Raw genomic sequence first — 21352 nt, 5'->3', positions numbered from 1 at the left:
AAATGAAATCCTGTATAAACAAACAAAAAACAAACCAGAGAAGGCAAATGCATTGAGTACTAGGTTAGACCAAATGACATCAAAGGTCTTTGCCATTACAAAAAAAATCAATGATTTTACAGAATCATATCAATTCTACAGCCCACTTGAGTATGCCCAGGGACCCATTTGACACCACTAGCAAAATGACCACTCTCATGGCAAAGTTCTTTTGAGATGACTCGGCCATTGCTAATTAATGCTGCTACAGCAGTGTAACGTAAATATATGTCTTTGGGTATATTTATAAATTCCCCAGGGCATGCTTCCCCAAGTGTTTTGCTCATGTTCGTCCTAAGATTCTGACTGCTAGACAAGTGTAGTTGGCCTCATGGGATGCACCAACTTGTAAGCAGAAAGGTTCCACAAAAGCCAACCAAGGATTCCAAGAGGTTGGGATAGTTCAGCAAGGAAACTTGTACCAAAATGGCAGAACACCTGGTTCTTCCAAAATCAGGGTGTGGGTTTAAATGGGTGGAAAGTAGACAAACTCCAAATATCACAGAAGAAGCTTGAGGTTTCAAGGGAAGTCCTCACCTCACATGAGTTCAAGGCAGTGAACTTGAAGAACTGGACCGAGATGGATTTAAAAAAAAAAAAGAAAAGTGCTATTATAAGACTCAATTTTCTGAGGATTCTGGTGTAACTAAGTAAGTGCTATTTTGTCCCCTGGCCAAGGGAATTTACTATTGGAAGTTAGTCATATCTTTAAAAACTTTCATTATGGTAAAAAACACATACGATAAAATTTGCCATCTTAACCAGTTTTAAGTGTATGGTTCAGTAGTGTTACGTATGTTCACATTGTTGTCAAATAGATCTCCAGAATTTTTCATCTTGCAAATCTGAAACTCCATACTCATTGAACAACTCCCCTTTTCCCTTTCCCCTCAATAAATATTGGTCTTTAAAACACTAATTATTAAGAATATGATAGTCTCATAGCATTGCTCTCAGAGAAAACAGAAAAGGATTGGAGAAGGCATTCAAAGACCTGCCAAGCAGGCCTGGCTCTGATACACCCAAGCTATGTAATCTTGCATAAGACCGTCTAACCTAGTTACAGTTTAAAACTGAGGGCAAGGATACCATCCGAACTTGACTCACAGAATAATTGCAAGGACTAAATAAGATCTGCAATAAGACTTTGGTGAAACAGTAACATAAGACTAAAATATAAGGAATGAAGGAAAATAAACAATATAGGCAAGTCTCTAAATTACAGAGAAAAACAAGTAACATATAATAGCAAACAGGACCACTTGTTTATGAACTGAAGGTGGAATAAATTTTGCTGTTGGATAAGGGCAACCTCAATGTCCCTGTATCACCTAAGAATATGAAAAAACCTTCTTGAAAAACTGCACAACCTTTTTCAGGCTGACTAGAGCACCATTGTGAATAGTGCAGTTCATAATGGTTCCCTTGGCTGCAGTGTACTGGGTTGGGCATTAGATGTCAAGGGAATTGGAAGGGATAATGTCCTATCAAAACTGCTCTTGGACTCCAGGGAATGTAGAGTTTTATCATGGGCTTATTCATAAACTCATAAAAACTTCTTAATTTCTGATGTCAAAGTCACTTATTTGTGATCCTGAGATAATTCTCCATTTTACTATTAATACATTTCATCAGTGAACCAGTTACAAAGATACAATAAAAGTTTAAGAAAAAAGAAGAGAACCCTGGAAACACCTCAAGATTTTCTACTTCAAAAAAGGTTACCAATACCGTATTCGCCATTTGCAAAGCAGGATCCATCAAGCCCAAGATTTCCTCATTATAACTTGATTCTAGGCTAATGATGTCATCGATTACATCATCCATCTGTAGGAAAAGGGCAACAGAAGAGAGACAAAATAAATAAAACTATGCAACATAACCTAAAAAGAGACTCATGGTCTTTCTTTACCCAAAGCAATAATGGTCTTTAGTTAGATTCTAAGAAGTAACTGTCTTCTTTCCACTAAAATAAAATAGTACTGAAGGCCATTAACACTAATGGGTGATGAGAATAATACTTGTAGCCAGCATTTAATGAGTGATTATGAGTTGCCAAGCACTGGGTTCAAGGATTTTCATAGGCTAAGTTTTTGCCCTAACGAAAACCCTATCATGGCAGGTACTATTATTACAGCAATTTCCCAGGTGAAATAAATGAGAAGCAGCTCACCCAAAGTCACACACTGAAGAAAGACTGGAGCCACGATTTTACCCATGCTTTCACAACTATGCTAAACTGCCTGCCCTAAACAGGAAAGATGTACCAGAGCACTTCATCTTGAATGACAGCTGTCATTCTACTTCCTTTTTTCCCCCAAAGACGATGGACCATACCCTTTTCTTGCAGAAGGAAAACACAGATGGTAATTCTGCCCTTTGATTCCACAGGGAAGTGTGGACATTGTGTCTTGCAGGCCACTGGCTATCCCTGCATCCATCTTACAGTGACTTGTAAAATAAGTTTCTCCTTGTACAGCTGCCAGTGTGCTTGGTACTCCCCAAGGAGTACACCAGGCCGAGGTTATCATTACAGTCATGGAGCTGACATTCCCACTAGATCAATTTTATTTCTGAAGTACCAAAACATCAGTTATGATAATAAACAACAGTGATTACATGTGCATTGCAGCAGTTGCAAAGATAAGTCTGTGAAAACATTTCTTCATAAACACCTTATATATTTGAGCTAGTTGGTATGTCTGTGCTTGGGTCTTAACGGTACCTCATAGTTACACAATGAAATCACAGAACTAACAGGGATGCTCTTCTATCTCTTTTGCCACTTCCATTAAAGAGGAGAGACTCCAACATTCATGGGTTTGAGTTGGAATCCCAGTTCTCCTACTTTCTAGATTGGGGCAAAGCCTCCAATCTTTTAAAGCCTCAGTTTCTCAATCTATAAAATGGGGGTTAATAATATTTACTGTCTTACGGATTCTTGTATGATTTCAGGACAAACTGTATGGAGTGTTCAAAGTACCAGGAATATAGTAAACACTCAAAAAAGGAGTCTTATTAAGTGACCCCTAAGAAGAAAATAATTGGCCAGTTTTGAATAACTACTATCCACTGTTTGTTAGGTTCCATTTCTATTGACACTACTTTTATTTGTTTTGTTTGTCTTTAAGAGATGATTTTCTAATTGAGTTGGTAAATATGCAAATAGGTTAGGAAACTTACGAACAAAGTTTCCTTGCCATTTTTAATTTTGTTCTTAGAAAATAAAATTGGTGGGCTTGATGTAACAGCATTTTAAAATAATTTTTTTCTCTTATAACAAAAGTAATGCAAGTTGATGACAGGAAATATAGAAAAGCAAAAAATTTTGTTGCTTATTGTTCTCTCCTGTATCTATATACATGCATAGATATATAAATATATATAGCATAATTTATATATCCATTAAATAGGATGTAATAGAAGAAACTTTAGTTACTTGGGAAAGCATCCATTACATATTATTAAATTAATATAGTTTCAAAATATATGCTCCATGAGATTCCATTTAGGAAACAATGTCTAGATTATACGCACACATCTTGGTTTTACTAATACAAAAATTGCTAACCTACAAATTTGTATAACGTACATTGATTATGTTAAATTATATATTTCGTATCTTATTTATTAAAATTTATGTACTTCAAGAAGTTTTTAATCTTTGGAGCAACTTAGGGGAAAACCATGTTTTAGTTTATTCTTCCTTGTCATTATTTAATCATGAGATACTATGAAGAAAATGGCACTGTTCATAGCTTTCTCTATAAAAAAAAAAATCAATGGGGGAAAAAAATCCTTAAGTTTTCAGGAAGGTGTGATCCACCACAAATATAGATTCTAATTACAAAGTGTTACATCCTCAGGCTGCCAAGTCATTCAGTACCTGCATACAAGACGCTCGTGAATGTGTGTTCATGCCTGGGCACTCGCTCTCCGCCCTGTTTTGTTCTTCAAACTTATAAAATCCCTGCAAAACACAAGCAAAAACAGCCTATAACTTGGATTTGCAGATGACTTTTTAAATGACCTGTTCACACAAAGCTGATGGCACAGCAACAAGATGAACTAAGCTTTCAAACAAAGTGGAATCTGACCAAGAGATGAAATAATGAAGGAAGAACTTGTGTCAAATCATCTTGCTAGATGACAAATTTGGGTACAGAAAAATAAAGCAGTTGGTTTGGGCAAAGGGGCAAAGATTTTAGTCCCTCTAGAAATTAAAATCAATCCAACTTTAGAAAAGTTGCCTCTGAATTTGCATAAACACTTCTTAGTACATAGTACAGTAAATCCCACTGAGATGCTCATCATCTCATAATTCGGAAATAATGAGCATTAAATCACAACTCTCAGGTATTCGTATGCTCCAAATTTTGATGCACCAATTAGCTTGAAGGTAGTTTGAGTCTTGTCTCCAATCCAGCCTTTACCAAAGCAGATTTAACGGGCAGCAGCAATTTTATTATTGAAACAAATGTATCCAGCAATTAAACCTTTGCGTTTCCGTTAAAGTCTCATGTGCTATATGATTCAAATTCATCCATGCACATTCCATGCTTTTTCCCCCCAACTCAGGGAGAAATAAAAATAATATTCCAGACATTCACAACAAGCGGAACTTCTAAACCGCCTGTCCCACACCTCTTCTATTTTTGCTTTTCCTTTTCCACCTCCCCTTCTCCTCTCTCTTCATTTTCACTGCTTCATAAATTGAAAGGCATGGAAGAGAAGAAAGCACTCAGCTAAGGAAGAAGAAGCAAGTGGCAAAAGTGTCCTCGCCTCCACGTTTCACTTGGAGAGGGCCAGGTCTCCTGTCATGTGCCGTACACCCAACAACCCAGTGACAGGGACAAGAGGCTGGCATGCCACAGCCACGACGGTGAATCGGGGACAAAGGCTGGTAAATGTGACCACAAGGACAAACTAGAGTCCACAGTTAAGTGTGGGAATCATATTCAACAGACAAGTTACTTAGCATAAGAAAACAGGAGAGGAGAGGAGACATAAATTACCTCTTTTTCACAGTTGGAGTTAAGCGTAAGCATAGCCATGGGGCTGTTGGGTGCGCTGCTCCCCGGCACCGGTGGCATGACATGATCGCCAGGCTGGTTTGGACATGGCAAGCTCAGGACTTGGTTGGCATGTTTATTTGCTAAAGTGGTAGAAAGGTACTGCTTTACCTGCTGCCGTTGGGCTTGCTGTATGTGGTACTTGGTGGGGTTTTCGAGGTGGGTCTGCACCTGAACATAGCCATGGAGGGAAAAGAAGACAGCGCTGTTATTTGTGAGTTTCAGATGGCTCTTCTTTCAGGCACAAACATGAAACTGACCAGTCCACCAACAGAATAAATTATTAAGCCTTTGTTATGTACCAGGCACTGTGCTAACGGATTTTGATATTACTGAAGTTTAAAGTCTAACTCGTAGGATTTGGGGTAATACTTTGCCCTATTTTGTTTCCCTGCTAATTAACTATACATCTCTTTCAAACCTTGTATCCTTCTTCTCATATCTGATAATTAAAAGTTTGAAATTATCTTAGGGCAAAAACTTCCCCAACACACATGAAAAGGTTTATTAAGAACAAAACAAAAATGTAGAAGGGGCATAACTCAGTTTGTTTCACTTTCCTTGGCAAACAGAACAGCTTTCTTTTTAAGACACACATACACACACACACACACACACCCCTCCTTAAGAACCAACTGTATAAAATGGCTGTAGAAAATAAATAGAAATCTTCCAGTGATTAAATCAACCAGTTGTGGATTAATTCTCCCACTTTCATTTGGACATGATTATTCAACATTTTAATTAAGAAAAAACTCAACATAAAAAGCAATTCTACATTAAGTAGTTTCTTTCAAATGCATAACACACATATGTGTTTTAAAAGACATGACTATTAACAAGTCAACAGGATGTTTTTTCTGCTTTCCTACAGACAGTAATTCAGAATGAGAAATACTTTTCCCCAAAAAACAACATTATTCAATTTTAAGTCACTTTTTTCCTGATAAAGACAATTTAATCTTATGAGCAATGAACAGGAGCTGATGAAGACAGTTTAGCCACACACTAGGCAAAAAAAAAAAAAAAAAAAAAAAAAACCCCACAAATTTTATTTTGTTCAAAACTACATTGGATTACTTCTTATGGCATCAAACAATAAACAGCATTAAAAGAGCAGATTTGTACTTATTGAAAACAGTATGTCTATTACAAAAAAAGTGGATTAAATCAATTTATTGCATTATATTTCAAAGATTGAATATGAGTCAGAATAAAGCTCACCTGATAGTGATTATATTCTAGCATTTCCAGCATAACAACGTTTTAGGTGGCCCCAATCCAATGAGAGATGGTAGACTATCCCTCCCTCTACTTTCTGTAATTCCAATTTGAAGACGGACTGGCATAGAGAAGGCACTATAAACAAGGTATCCCGAGACACCACCAGAAACTTTATCACAGAAGCTCTGCTTATAATAACCTAAACTAATTAGTTATGCACGTAAAAAAAAAAGTTCACACAAGGGCCTTTTTTTTTTTTTTTTTGGAAGCCCTACGAGTTTGCTCTTAAATGTTGATATCAATTTTTCCCCCTGGCTTGACGTCATGCTTTTTTTCATAAATATAAAAGAACCTTTTTAAGTGACGAGCTATCAAAGTCAAACTCACTGTCAGATCAAGTCCAATTCACTATTCATCTTTAGTTCCAGTAGTATTAATAGACAATGGTATTTCTCTTTCAGCAATAGGTTAAGAGCAGGATGCCCCTTTGGAGGAGACATCATCTAAAAGCTACTATTACATGAGACTTTTCCAATGGCCGAATAACTGCCACTTCCGACTGCAGGATGACTATCTTTTAGTATAGAAGAGAAGAGACTCTGGGCTGAATGTTCAAGTTCAACAGCCTCTTCTTGCATCCTGGTTTTAATATGCACCTTATTCTTAGCTACGTAGATTTGTAACCTGCCTATTGACCTCACATCAGGAAGATCGGGAACTATCCTAAACATACCACACACAGAAGTGGATGTATATTTATGCGGATAAGAAGAACTAAATATCTCCCCTATTTAACTCTCAAATAAAAAGCATGAGCCTTTTTGCCAAGAATTTTTAAATATTATTCTTAAGACTACAGAAGAATGAGTTATCATACACACAACCGATACATTTACATATTTATTCCTTTATTCATTCATTATTGACTGTTATGTGCTAAACACTGTACAAAGCATAGAATATACATTGTGAACAAACAGATATAATTTCCAGCTTTATGAAACTTATATTCTGGGGTGAGGCAAAAAAAGAAAAGAGGCAAGCAAATATATACCTATAAATTGTGATAAATGCTTAATATCTACTGTTGACAAATGTTGACAAATGACTGATTTAACATGTACACAGAGGTTCACAGAGACTTTGTTTTAATAAAGGGTCCAGACGTGATAATGATGAGGATAATAGACATTACTAAAATAAACATAAAATGAGAGCAATGAGTGGAATGTGCTTATTTCACTATTACACTTGAAAAGAGATTCATGTTTAAAAATAAATGTTAATTTAGGGGCAGATCCTAATTCTTGAATGAATCCGAATATTATGCTTTGGTAAAGAAAGAAGCAATTTGCTTTCTAGGTGACACTGTCAGTGAGGTCTTTATTACATCCAGGTTTGGGTAAGCAGAATGGGATATATTTGGCTCTTTTACTGTTAATAACTTTTTATTTTTAGGTTGAAAGCAGATGGCCTATAAACACTATGCAGTAGACAGAACATCTCCAGTTGTTTCCAACCCAAACACCTCAAACAGGCAACATAAATGAGGAACATGAGCTACGAGGAAGGTAATAAGGAGTAGTGAGGTCTGTGGCAAACCAGAGGACACACATCTACCTAGCAGGAACAGCGGATAAAAGCTGCAGCTGATTGTGGACATGTGGGAATACGAGTCCAGCCTAGCTCAATCTCTAAATTTTTCAAGGGTAGCTGGCAATCCAAACTTCTTTTTTAAGTAAAATCCTCCAGGTTTAAAAATCTGATGCTCAACTGTTTTGTGTTTCACAGAGTACAAGCCTCAGCCCACAAACCACTAGAAAATAATCTCTATTTTACACTGTCTATAAGGATAATCTTCATATTTACATTCCCTTGGAGATAGCCTAGGTTATGAGAAGTTAGTGTCCAAATCCAGCATTTTCCTGGTGCTTCTTTGAAAGACAATGTGCCTGACAACACAGTCAGCATAGTTATTAACTTGAAACCTGGGTTCAAATTCTATCTTTGCAACTTACTACCCGTGTACCTTCTGCAAATCATTAACTTCTCCAGGTCCTCATCTCCTAGCATATTGAATGGGAATGACAGTAGAGCTTGCCTCATATGTGTGTTTTCTGCATTAAATGAGATCATGTTTCTAACGGCCTTAGCACAATATCTAAAACAGCAATTCTCAAACATTTTTGTCTTAGGATCCTTTTACACTCTTTAAATTTACTGTATTTACATAGATTATATCTATCAATATTTAGCATATTAGAAATTAAAATTGAGAAATTTTGAAAACACACGATTATACATTAGTACATATCTCACAGGATGTCAGAACAATGACATCTCAACACGACATGTAGCCTTTGGAAAACTCTACTGTATACTGGTGAAATCAGAGTGAAAAAGGAAAACAATACCTTAGTGTTATTCTGAAATAGTCCAGATCTGGCAGAACCCCTGCAAGGGTCTTAGATACAACCAGGGCCTTCTGATCACACTTGGAGAACCCCGATCTAGAACATGGTTGGCATTCTAGCATCATCACTGCACCAGCAATGTCACTCCCCACTGTGGACAGGTGGTGTGTGACATAGCCTCTATATGTCCATTTCCCTCCCTGAGAAGATGCTGGAGAAAGATACTAACCCTGCCCAAACTCCCTCATAGCATTATTATGAGGCTCTATAGTCCTTTGACAATTTAAAGAGCCATATAAATGGCTCTTTATATGGAAATTATTTTCTGTCTTCAGCCATCCTTACTGATAGCTTTTTAGTTAATAACTTTGCTTTCATTAATTTTTAAATAGCCAATCAAACAAGTATGCAAATAAGAGCATACATGTAGCGTTAAAGAGGATAGAAACATCTTTATGATTTCCTGATAATATTTGCAGGTTTTTGACCTTCCAGATGACTAACCACATTAAGGAATTCAGACAGCAAAAGTTGAGTACTGCCGAACATCTGAAGTACAGACCATAAAATAAAGCTAGAATACTTTACCATAAAATATTATTTATTGATACAACTTATATTTCATATAAATTATGCTAGCTATCTGAGTTAAAGGGCAAACACCCAAAGGCTTTGCAACTTTTATTCATTGTTAGCGCTCCTATCATTTCACCCATTTCCTTTCTTCATTCAGATCTTAAATTGATAGCAAGAGAATCGGAATGGATCACCTCCTAACTGTCACACTTCAGCTTTACCACTTCCTGGGTAACACTGACAGGTTATTTTCCATCAGTTTCATTCTAAAGAGATCCTGGAGCACATCACATGTCAGTTTAAGATGGTGGCTGTAGATACTCCCATCTTGGCTGACAACAGAATTTACTGGGGAAGAAATATCCCTATCTAGATATCCACTGTTCTTCTATTCTCTCTACTATTTGTAAACCAGAATTCGAGTAAAAGTGAGTGTAGATTCTCTTAATCCTTTTAGTTTGCTTATTTATTTATTATATTTTTAGAGATAGGGCTTTGCTATGTTGCCCAGGCTGGAGTGCAGTGGCTATTCACAGGTGCAATCACGGCACACTACAGCCTTGAACTCCCGGGCTCATGGGATCTTCCCACCTCAGCCTCCTGAGTAGCTAGGACATGCTTATACACTCGAATGGCTTTATATATATATTTTAAATAATTCAACACAATGTTCAGATTTATCACTTATGTTTAGAGAGATAATTTGTTCTTTTGCTCAATCAGTTTAAAGAAAACTAAAGGGATTATCCTTTAATCAATTGTTATCTACCACCACACTACTATTCTTTTCATACTGCTTTTAAAATGGCAATCCATAGAGAAAGTCAGTTATGTAATCATATTTCCTGAAAAAACTGGTAAAACAGAGAAAGCTTTCTTAAATAACTAGGATAGTCTTGCATAGGGTCACATCTGATTAAGTGTCGAGGTTCTTTTCAGTCCCACAATTACATTACCACAAAAGAAAACATAAGCCCAGAACACATGTCCTTGGACATATAATCTTGTTCACTGCACAATCTGTACAAAGGTGTCCTTAACAAAAAGTAAAAACAACAAGGGTATGAATCCTGACCTAAAGGAGAAGAATCAAAATCAGATGCAAATGCAAAGCAAAAGAGTCTTAAATAAAGAAAGGCTCGAAATGGCTATGGTTGACAAACCCAGTGCTTTTTCTCTACAACAGGAGTCTGTCTACCCCTCAGCCTAACTCGGTCTGCTGCCTGTATGGTCCATAAAGTAAGAATGGATTTTACATTTTAAAATAGTTGAAAAAAATGAAAAGAAGAATATTTCATGACACATGAAAATTATATAAAATTCAGATTTCGATGTGGATAAATAAAGTTTTATCGGAACACAGCCACACCCATTAGTTTACACGTTGTCCAGGGTGGCGTCTTTGCTGCAATAGCAGATGTGACGAGTAGCAACAGAGTCTGTGGGGCCCCCAAGGCCTAAAATATCTACGCTGTGACTTTTTATGGAAAATGCTGACCCCTGCTCTCTAGGAAAGTTTCACCAAACTAGAATTGAGCTTTCCTACTCAATAGAAGTTTTAGTAGATTTGAAGGAAAGAATGGGGTGATTTTAATAAAGATAAATAGTATAGGTATACAAAATTTTACCATTGCTTTTTCAACTACTGTCTTAACTGGATAAGCATCTTTGTAAGAATACAGGATATGCTTCATTACCCCCTCTTTTAAAGCTACAGAAACAGAAACTGAGAGGAAAACTAAACAACTTGCCAGGGTTAGAAACCAGAGCCACGTCTCCATTATTCTGTGCATAGAGGTGAACTAGAGAAGCACCCTCTGCTGTGGGTCAGTTCTGATCTAGGGTTTTAACTGAATAAGAAGGGAAGATAAAACTGTGTAAATCCAGAGATGTATTCACATATCCCAGGTGTGCACAAATAAATATATATAAATTTATATCACATATTTATGGGTCTGTATACTTTCACACTACTTCCTGTCTTATTACTTTGCAGGCTTCTGAATTCAGAGAATTGAGCTGTAAATACGTATAAACAAAAAGGATAACAAATGTACTTTTCTGAAAATTTGATGTTAAAATAAAATAGACTAGACTAGCCCTACTAAAAATTCCCAGCAAGTCTTTTATCCTTAGCTAATGACGTATAAAACAGCATGCTTATTATAAACCACAAGATGGGCATACTTTGATTTTAGGACAAATGATATTTAGTAGCCTCAGAAAGAAAAGATGTTATCATGAGAAAATCCCTAATATATATATATTTTTTTCTCCCTCAGGCTAAAATAAGCTAAAGACCATGATAATAAAAAGAACATGTGGTTTTATCTCAGCCGAATAGAAGTAGGAGGGACTTAGGAGTGGTAGCCATCTGCCTACAGAGTATTGATAATCGGAGAATAAAACACGACTTTCAGAATCAAATTCCTATGGGAAAAGCAGCAGCAAGACCAATACACTTAACCCATCACTCACTTTAAGAGAAAACCATTTATCTTAAATGAAGGTCTCAGAAGACATTATGAGTGAATATGTTACATTAAATAGCAGGATGTATTAAAATATAAAGAACAGAATTAGTGCTCATTCTCTCAAACTTGTCTACCATGTACCAGATGCCATGCATTTTATACGTACTCCTAGCTTATGCCAATTCAAAGTAAAAGTAAGAAAGATATGTGGAATAACCATATAAAATAAAATAAAAGTAAAAAGGATATGGGGATAATTACATAAAATATTCTTGAAAGTCTCGACACACAGTTTTCTTTTGCTTTTAAACTGTATCATAACTTTCTGATTGAATACAGAAACAACTATTGAAGAGATTTGATTTTGATTCTTTTAACTTCTTACTTTGAGTTTTTCCCATCTGAGAGAGTATACTCAATTGTCCTCTTGCCATTCACAGAAAATTAAATACAGGATTGGGAGCAAACGTTAATGTGTATACAAATCACTTGAGGATCTTGTTAAATGCAGAGTGTGATGCCACAGGTCTGGGCTAGAGCCCAAGATTCTGAATTTCTAACAAGCTGCCAGGGGATGCTGACCCAGTCAGTCCAGGGAACACGCTACATCCCGAGCAGCAAGGCTTTAATATGTTCTCAACTGGACTCCTGCCTTCATCAAAAGTTGTATGTTCACCATTCAATCAACAAACATTGCTTCAGTACCAATAAGATACCAGGCAACTATGCAAATCTTACACAGTGTGTTTAGGTAAGGGCCTCACAGAGTACGACACTGACGCCCAGGCCTGAAGTTGGTGAGATGAGCCAGGCAGACCGGCAGGAACAGCATCCCAGCCAAGAACACAGTCCTCAGGTGTGAACAAGTCTTGGTTGTTCAAAGAACAGCAAGGAGGCTCTTAATACACGTTATTTATTTGGTTTTCAATTTACCACACTTGTCTGGTTTTTCTCTCACCTTCTTCTTTTCTTCTCACTCTCCTTAGCTAGCTTTCTCCTCTTTCCCCCCCTAAATGTTAGGGTGCCTCAAGGATCAGAGCTTGATGTCATCTATCTACACTCACAGCCCTGGTGATCGAACCCAGTAACATGGATTTAAGCAGCCCAGAACAGAGGTCTCTGAGAACCAGACTCATCTCAACTGGCCTACGAGATGGCACCATTTGGAGGACTGCAGACGTCTCAAGCTCAGCATGTTCATTCACTCTTCCAAATCAGCTCCTCCCATGGTCTTCTGCATCTTCACAGCTGGCAACTCCATTTTTTTCTATTAGGTTGAAACATAGGAAATTGCCATTTTTGGGGGGTAGGTCAAAAAATGGTCTTCCTCTGGCTTAACCTAGTTGCTCATTCTACAAACCATGGTTGGTCATCTTTGACTCCTTTCTTTCATACCCTGTATCCAACCCACCAAGTAGTATTGTTTCCATCTTCAGAAAATATCCAGAATTTGATGGATTTTCACGCTCCACTGTTACCATCTGATCCAAGCCACCATCTCTTCAAACTTAGATGACGGAAAGTTTCCTGACTCTTCTACCTGCTTCTGTCTTGGCACTCTGATGGTGTATTTTCAATACAATGAACAGGGGGATCTTGCGATATTGTCAGATCAAGTCATTTCTCTATAGAAACTAAACCAAAACAAACAAACAAAAAGAAAAACCCCACCTCTGTAATGGTTCCCTGCTTATCTCTGAGAAAAAAAAACCAAAGTATTTGCAATGGCCTAGAAGTCCTTATATCAATGCTATTCACAGTGCTTATTAGAAAGGCACATTCCAGAGCCCCAAACGAGAGCTAATGAATCAGAATCTCTGAGTATGGTGTTCAGTAATCCACACTAGCTTGTTAGTTCTCCAGGTAGATTCTACAGACCTCTGTCCACTGTGCCTACTTCTCCCACTCCACCCCACCCCAGGAGCATTATCTCATTGACCTTGTCTCCTATAACTATCCTAAGGACATATTCACATATCCAGCCCACACCCTACCAGTGCTCCTGATCCTCCCTCCTCTGCTCTGCTTTGTCCAGAACACAGCTTGGCACACAGTGGGCACTCAGCAAGTATTTGGTACATCAATGAAGCAGTGCGGAGCCAGTGTGGCTGGCATGCATGGATAAGGGGCAGAACCGAAGAACAAGGGGCCACACTGTGTAGGCAGGCGTTATATGCTAGGAGTCTGACCACCTCTGGAAACGTCCTAAGGAAATGGAGTGTGACAGTCCCTCAGTCTTCCTAAGTTAGAAAGCTCTGGAGGAACTAAGTCTTCAGGCCAGACAGTTGAGTCATAGCTTGCCACCCTACTTCACATGATAAAGCTTCTTTTTCTATCAGGGGCTGCCCAAAGACTGCCAATTCTTACAGCTCTCATCTAGCAGTAGAACAAGCCAGTAGGGCCCTGTGGGCCTCAAATGCCTGGCCAGAAGCCTGAGATTTGCTTTCACCTCTAGCTGTAGACCCCTTGATAAGTCACAGTTATTCCAAGGTCCCCAAGCTGGCAGTCCATGGACACAAATCACAGACAAATCTGTTCACATAGACAGAATTTAGTGTTCTATGAATTTGTCACCAACGATGAAAACTTGAGAGTTTTCAAACCAAAATTTGGTTTCTAGTTTCTCAAACCAGAGTTTGGATTTCTCTTTTCTGGTTGATAAATCAGAAGATCTAGTGATACCAAACTGCACTCCTATTGGGCCAGCAACTTATCAGAGTTGAAAAGCAACAGAGTTGAGAAGTAGCTTCTCCTTTTCAATGAGCACTTACTCTTCATTTTGCAACACTCCCATCACTCTTTATTCTAACACTGACAACCAGCCTGCTTTATTCATCAATCCATCTGATTCCTGAAGACTTTTAAATCTGCAAACCCCTACCTTACCCATTCACACTTCATATGCCTGAACACGGTTCCAAATCTGACAGAATGATGGTGGCACAAGTGTGTTCAGAAAGCTACATTAAATGAACAATCTCATATGAGAAAATAAAATAAATTGGTAGAACTGTAAAAAATAAAATAAATGGATATAAACTTTAAAAAGATACATATATGCCCATGCAGCAATGGCTCTTTTCAAGAACTTTTCTAAGGAGATGATCAGATATGGGACAAAGATTTAGGTACACAGACGTCTATTAAAGCATTATCTCTAACAGAAGTAGGTGGACTACTGCCTAGGGCATGCTGCCCGTTTTTGTCAACAAAGTTTTATGGGAAAACAGCCATGCTTTCATATATGTATAGTCTATGGCTGCTTTCAAGCTATAACAGTATAAGAGCATAGTTGAGTAATGGACCTGATGGCTCCCAAAGTCTAAAACACTCTGGTTTTTTATAGATAAAGTTTGCCAGCCATTAATTTCTAATAAAATATTGAAAACAAGTATCTAATAATAGGCCATGGATTAAATTAACTATAAAGGAGCCATATAGTTCAGGAGCCAGATAATGCTTTGCTTTGGGGATGATCTGTGCACTGCCTGCTCTCTCCCAGCATCCCTAACCTATACCCATTATATGCCAAGTAACACAGCATGTCCCACTCCAGTATGACAATCAAAACTGGCTCCGGACATTGCTAAATGCCTTCTGGGAACAAAACAGCCCTCAGTTGAGAACCACCACATATAAACAGATCCTGTGCAGTCATTACAATCCACATTTTATCCAACAATTTTTTTGTTTATTTCTTGTCTAGTACACTACATTGAATTTCATACATCAAATTTATTTATTTATTTTGTATTTTAAGTTCTGAGATGCATGTGCAGAACGTGCAGGTTTGTTACATAGGTATACACATGCCATGGTGGTTTGCTGTACCTGTCAACCTGTCATCTAGGTTTAAGCCCCCTATGCATTAGATATTTGTCCTAATGCTCTCCCTCCCCTTGTCCCCTACCGCTCAACAGGCCCCAGTGTGTGTTGTTTCCCTCCCTGTGTCCATGTGTTCTCACTGTTCAACTCCCACGTGTGAGTGGGAACATGTGGTGGTTGGTTTTCTGTTACTGTGTTAATCTAACAGTATTTAATGAGAGGGAAAGTTCATTAATGTAAATGGGAACATAAAGCAGGTTAAAAACACTATATATACTGCTATCCAAAATTGATTTTTAAATGCTATTTCTATATATGCAAAGCCAAAAAAAAAAACAATGACAAATTATTCAGTCAAGTCTCAACAATGACTATTCCCAAGCGATAAATTCTCAGTGCTTATTATTTTATTATTTTTCATAACGAACATGACACTGATTTTGTAATTTAAACAAGCTAGACATTTCATGAGAATGAAAGCCTACAGATCTAGACAAGTAAAAATATATTCAGGCAGAATTCCTCTACTGAAAATTTTGCAAAAACAAATAAACCCATGAAGTGGTTACACAATGGTGAAATACATATGCCTTGTTTCAACTGTTTCTTGAACTGTTTGATCAGATGGAGAGGACTTCGTTTTTTCTGAGATTTTTGGTCTAACATTCAAGCTTATACAGTTTGCATTTGTATAATATTTGACACATTTTTATAGTTTTATAAAGGGCCACAATTACGTGGTTCAATAGTGCCTTTATAATGGCCCATTGTCAGGACCATCCAGATCCCCCCTCCTCATGGGAGCTGCCAGTGCAGCATTCCACATGCTAGAACTTTTCCACGTGCCCCAGTTTAGCCCTGCCTCAGAATCGCAGACGTCTTTTTGTTGTAGCATTTCCCCCCTCAAAAGCCCCCATTGTTTGCAGTTTATCGGGTATTAGAGATAATTACAGCACAGGCAGAACAACTCCTTCTCATAAGTACAGACACTCTTAAGAAACTGGCAGTGGTCAAGTTTGTCAGAGATGAAAACATTGCCTTGGGCCTAAGCAAAAGGTCAGAAAGCCCCTAGGCAGAGACGAGAGCTGCTGAATGCTACTGATTTGAAGGTCAAGCCCATACAAGCTAAAAACTGTCAAAAAGCAGCCACCTCATAATAACACAACTTCAGGATCTATATCATGAGACTGAGGGTCCATCTGGTTTTTGAGAAACTGCATTGTCTTGGGAAATTCTTAAAACTTGCCTTATAGATTATGTTATGATGAAATTCAAGATTGGAATTAACCTCACCACCAACAGCAGCAGCTCAGGAGTGCTTTCCATGCACTGTGCTGAGAGCTTTGCATGCAGGTTTAATGTAACCACTCCCACTTAACAAACCATTCATTCATTCATTCAACCAGGATTTACTCAGCACTCGTCTAGGTGTTACAGACTGAGCAGCAACTAAAGCACAGGTCCTGATCCCATGAAGATCATATTTAAGGTGGGGAAGCAGAGACAAACACAGAGTCATAAACCAACAAAGGAATAAGCATCTCATACAATGAGATGTGCAATGCAGACAATAAAAGAGAAAAAAAGGCCATTGCAACAAAGCTATTCTGGAGGCAACATGTTGAGCGGAACCCCAATGATGAGAAGCCAGCTATGGTGAGGTACAGAAGAGATTAGATACTGAAGTAGGAAGCAGTCCAGTATATCCGATGAATAAGAGCGAGATCAACAACCACAGACCCAGTACTGTTGGAGTACTGACAAGGTCAGTGAGTGCCCTGAAGAGGATGATGTAGGGCTTTGCAGGCCATTGAAAGGAATTTGATTTTTATTCTCTACTACTTGTAAGAAGCCATTCAGATGTTTTCATAGAGAATCAACATGATCTGATGAACACTTTAAAAATGCCCTTGGCTTCTTCTTGGCTTGCACCAAGTCTAACTTAAAAACAGCACAAACATTATGAGACTTTCTTATATAATGCTCTGAAATGCCTCATACCACCATGAAGAAGTTGTTATAAATGGTGCACACAGGTATAAAATACTCCACATATGCCTGCTTGGGACACATAGCTAAGAATATGACCCACTGTCAGAGTACAATGGAGAGAGGTGGTTTAGTATTGTTAAACATCTGAATGGAATTTCAAATAGATCTGAGTTCAAGTCCTGGGCAAGTTGCTTAAATGCTTTGGACTTCAGTTTCCTCTTTACAAAATGGGCTCATGGATCCTACCTACCCAATAGTTGCTGGAGATGCTGATAAGCTTAAGTGATGAGATGCATGAAAAGTACTCGGTACATAGTAAATGCTCAATAAAGAATGTTCTCTATGATTGTTAGCCTTGGAATTTTTGCTTTCACATCCAAGTGGATTAGTGTTAAATCATATAGCTCCCATTCTCAAAAAAAACATAAAGCCGCCAAGAAGGAGAGGAGAGGACCTTAAAAGGTGAAGGAAATATTCAGCCTCTTTCCTGTATCCTTTTATCTTTTCCTCTTTAGCTAACTCAGACATCACAGATGGATTGTGAGAGTAAGAGATAAAGGGGAAAAACAAGAATGTTAGAGCTGGGACACCTGCAGGCCACAGTCTCATACAGAAGGCTTTCGTGACATCTTTCCTCTCATACTTCCAAATGAGCTGGCTCAGTCAATGGTTCTTTAACTGGGTTTTAGGGAAACTGTAAATTCCTGAAAATTGTATGCAAACTTTTCACTGTACAGTTTTCTGGAGAGAAGTTGAACAAACTACGAGAGATATTTAAAGATGAAATTATGTCTAGGATTTGCAAGTTAGAGGGAGGTATCTGTGAAGCAGGATGAGCCGAGTCAATAACTGTCGAAGCTGGGTGATGAGTTACACGAAGGGTTCATTCTATTATTCACTCTGCTTTCATATACATTTGAGACAACCTGTACATATTCACACAGTGCACACACATTTATGTATTCGATATTTTACTTTTACTTATTTATGTCCTCTTTCTCCATAAAAGGAAAAGTGTTATGGTAGCGAGTTTATTAAGCAAGCACTTAGCGCATCTATCAGACTATTACAAGTATCAAATATCTGCTTTTTAGCTTGCTATTCTGGACCTTCGCCAGCTATTTTGCTCTAAAGGATCTAACTTGGTATTGCGTGAATTGGTTATGGATTCATGATGATTCCTGTGATTCTTCTGTGGCGTTTTCAGCATGAGAACTCAGAGAAACATCACGTTAACAAGCAAAATAAGCTGGATTTGCCCATGGAGTGCTCTCATTGATTCAATCAGGAATGCGTGTTTTAGTCACAAAGGAAACATTTTTTGAAAATCTGCGCAGGGGTACAGAACTGAATTCATATCGACTTTTTCAGATCAAGAAAATCAGGACTACCTCTTTCAAACAAACTGGGCAATGATTTACATGGATGTCATCCAAAACATGTAATCACCTGAAACTTAAGCTTACATAGGTATTTAGGTGGAGCTTTATTTTCCTCACTATAAAAGTACATTTGCAAAAAACACTATGATTTATCATACTCTACAAAGCAAATTCTCAGAGATTTAAAATTTTTTGAAAATCTATAAAAATCTGTAAAGGGAGGACACACCTATACCAGGCCAATATATGTGCTTTGGATAGTCCCATTTGGATTTGTGTGATAAAAATAAGGGATAGTGCATATAAAGAGGAAGAGGACAGACTACTTCTTCGGAGAATATAGGTAGGAACTTCAAAGGAGGTAGGAAAAGGGGAAGATATAGAGACTCCTCATAATTAGGAAAAGAATTAAAAAGTGAAAATAGGCTGGGTGTGGTGGCTCATGCCTGCAATCCCAGCACTTTGGGAGGCCAAGGCAGGCAGATCACTTCAGGCAAACATGGTGAACCCCTGTCTCTAATAAAAATACAAAAATTAGCCAGGCTTGGTGGTGTGTGCCTGCAGTCCCAGTTACTCAGGAGGCTGGGGCAGCAGAATTGATTGAACCCGGGAGGCAGAGGTTGCAGTGAGCCAAGATCGCATCAATGCATTCCAGCCTAGGTGACAGAGCAAGACTCCATCTCCAAAAGAAAGAAAATAAAGCAATTACCGAGGGCTATGTTACAGGTAGTTTTTCTGAAAGTTTTCAATGGATTCACTTATTTAATCCTCATTACAATCCTACGAAGTACTGAATGTTATTATCTCCATTTTCGGGATGAGGAAATTGAGGCTTACCCCTCATCACTTTGTGAAACACTACCAAATTGTGAATTATTTATAGGATTCATATTTTCAATGTAATTATTTCTGGTTTTGAAACTGTTCAGAGGGTCTATGTAATCACTATTTCTTCTGAGTATTTGTTTTTGTACCTTATTATAAATAAGGCTTCTCCTGAAAATTTGGTCCTCAGGTGGGTGGACACTGTTGTTAAACTAAAATGCTACCCAATTCCAAAGTGAACAGAATCAGCCCCTCAAGCCAGCAACGGGTCAACAAAGACAGGACCTAACAACGGAGAAAGTCAATATGGACATTTGTTCTGGGAAAACTGCCTTAGGACTTTGACTAATTTAAGGGTTGAGGGTTTCTTTCTTTCTTTCTTTGTGAGAAGGATGAGAGGAGGGGGCTGGTCAGTCGGGAAACAAACAATCTTCCAGACTCAATGGCAATTTTTGTTAACCAAAAGCATCTCAGTATCATGAGATTTGTAAAGGAAAGGTTAAAATACTGTATGATATAGTAATGTCTTTTATAAGAAAGAAAATAGGCCACTGTATCACTGAAGTACCAGTTGTGACATACTCAGCTGTGAACCAGTAACAAAAACGGGAAGAAGAGAAATGCCAAGATTGCCCTTTTGTTTAAAAACCCACTGTATTATGGGCTTGGATAAAACAAAACTAAAAGCAATGGCGGTCAGGCACGGTGGCTCACGCCTTTAACCCCAGCACTTTGGGAGGCCGCTGTAGGTGGATCACAATATCAAGAGATCGAGACCATTCTGGCCAACATGGTGAAACCCTGTCTTTCTAAAAATATCAATATTAGCTGGGCGTGGTGGCACATGCCTGTAGTCCCAGCTACTCGGGAGGCTGAGGCAAGAGAATCACTTGAAGCCAGGAGGCAGAGGTTGCAGTGAGTCGAGACTGCACCACTGCACTCCAGCCTGGTGACAGAATGAGATTCCGTCTGGAAAAAAAAAAAGCAATGGCATAGTCAATCCCCAAATCTCTATATATTGTGTGTTAGACAGAAAAGAAATTGGGACCTCAACATGAAAGAAAATATCTCATTTCTATCATCAAGGGGCTTACAACTGAAGGGGTAGGTGGGGGAAACAGGAGGGTAACCCACACAGAAATTTACATTAAGGTGCTCCTGCCTATTATGGGGGCTCTCTACAGGCAGTTTTGCCCTTCAAGGAATTTTAGGCAATGTCTGGAGATACTTTTGGTTGTCTTAACTATGTGAGGAGTGGGTGCTGCTACTGGCATCCAGTATGCGAGAGTCCAGGGATGATGCTAAACATCCTACAACGCACAAGACAGACCTTCAAAACAAAGACTCTTTCCTCCCAGTGTCAATAATGCCACAGTGTAGAAATCTTACCTAAGAGAGGCTATGCCAGTTTCCTTCCCGACTCCTTTCAGTGGCAGATTTCAGAAAAGGCAAAGAAACTAGTCAAGCCCCAGGAATGGCACAGGTATCTCATGAACTATTGACATGCTTCCTTCTTACATCTGACATTC

General features: G+C 38.3%; 1 protein-coding gene across 3 annotated transcripts in view; it reads right to left on the bottom strand.

Moving 5' to 3' along the window:
• The window catches only part of MITF (melanocyte inducing transcription factor), a 95738-nt gene that overhangs the window by 24959 nt on the left and 49427 nt on the right, over window positions 1-21352 (bottom strand). For all 3 annotated transcript variants that reach the window (XM_017864191.1, XM_017864193.1, XM_017864192.1), the window contains exons 3-5: window positions 5055-5282; window positions 3926-4009; window positions 1771-1866 (exon numbers count right to left, since the gene is read on the bottom strand). In XM_017864191.1, the coding sequence (XP_017719680.1) occupies window positions 1771-1866; window positions 3926-4009; window positions 5055-5282 (408 nt within the window). The remainder of the gene's footprint in view (window positions 1-1770; window positions 1867-3925; window positions 4010-5054; window positions 5283-21352) is intronic.

This window comes from Rhinopithecus bieti, unplaced genomic scaffold, assembly GCF_001698545.2.
Source record: "Rhinopithecus bieti isolate Rb0 unplaced genomic scaffold, ASM169854v2 scaffold_74573, whole genome shotgun sequence".
Lineage (NCBI taxonomy): Eukaryota > Metazoa > Chordata > Mammalia > Primates > Cercopithecidae > Rhinopithecus > Rhinopithecus bieti.
Note: the sequence above shows the minus strand (reverse complement) of the source record. Positions and strands in the feature narration are given on the sequence as shown.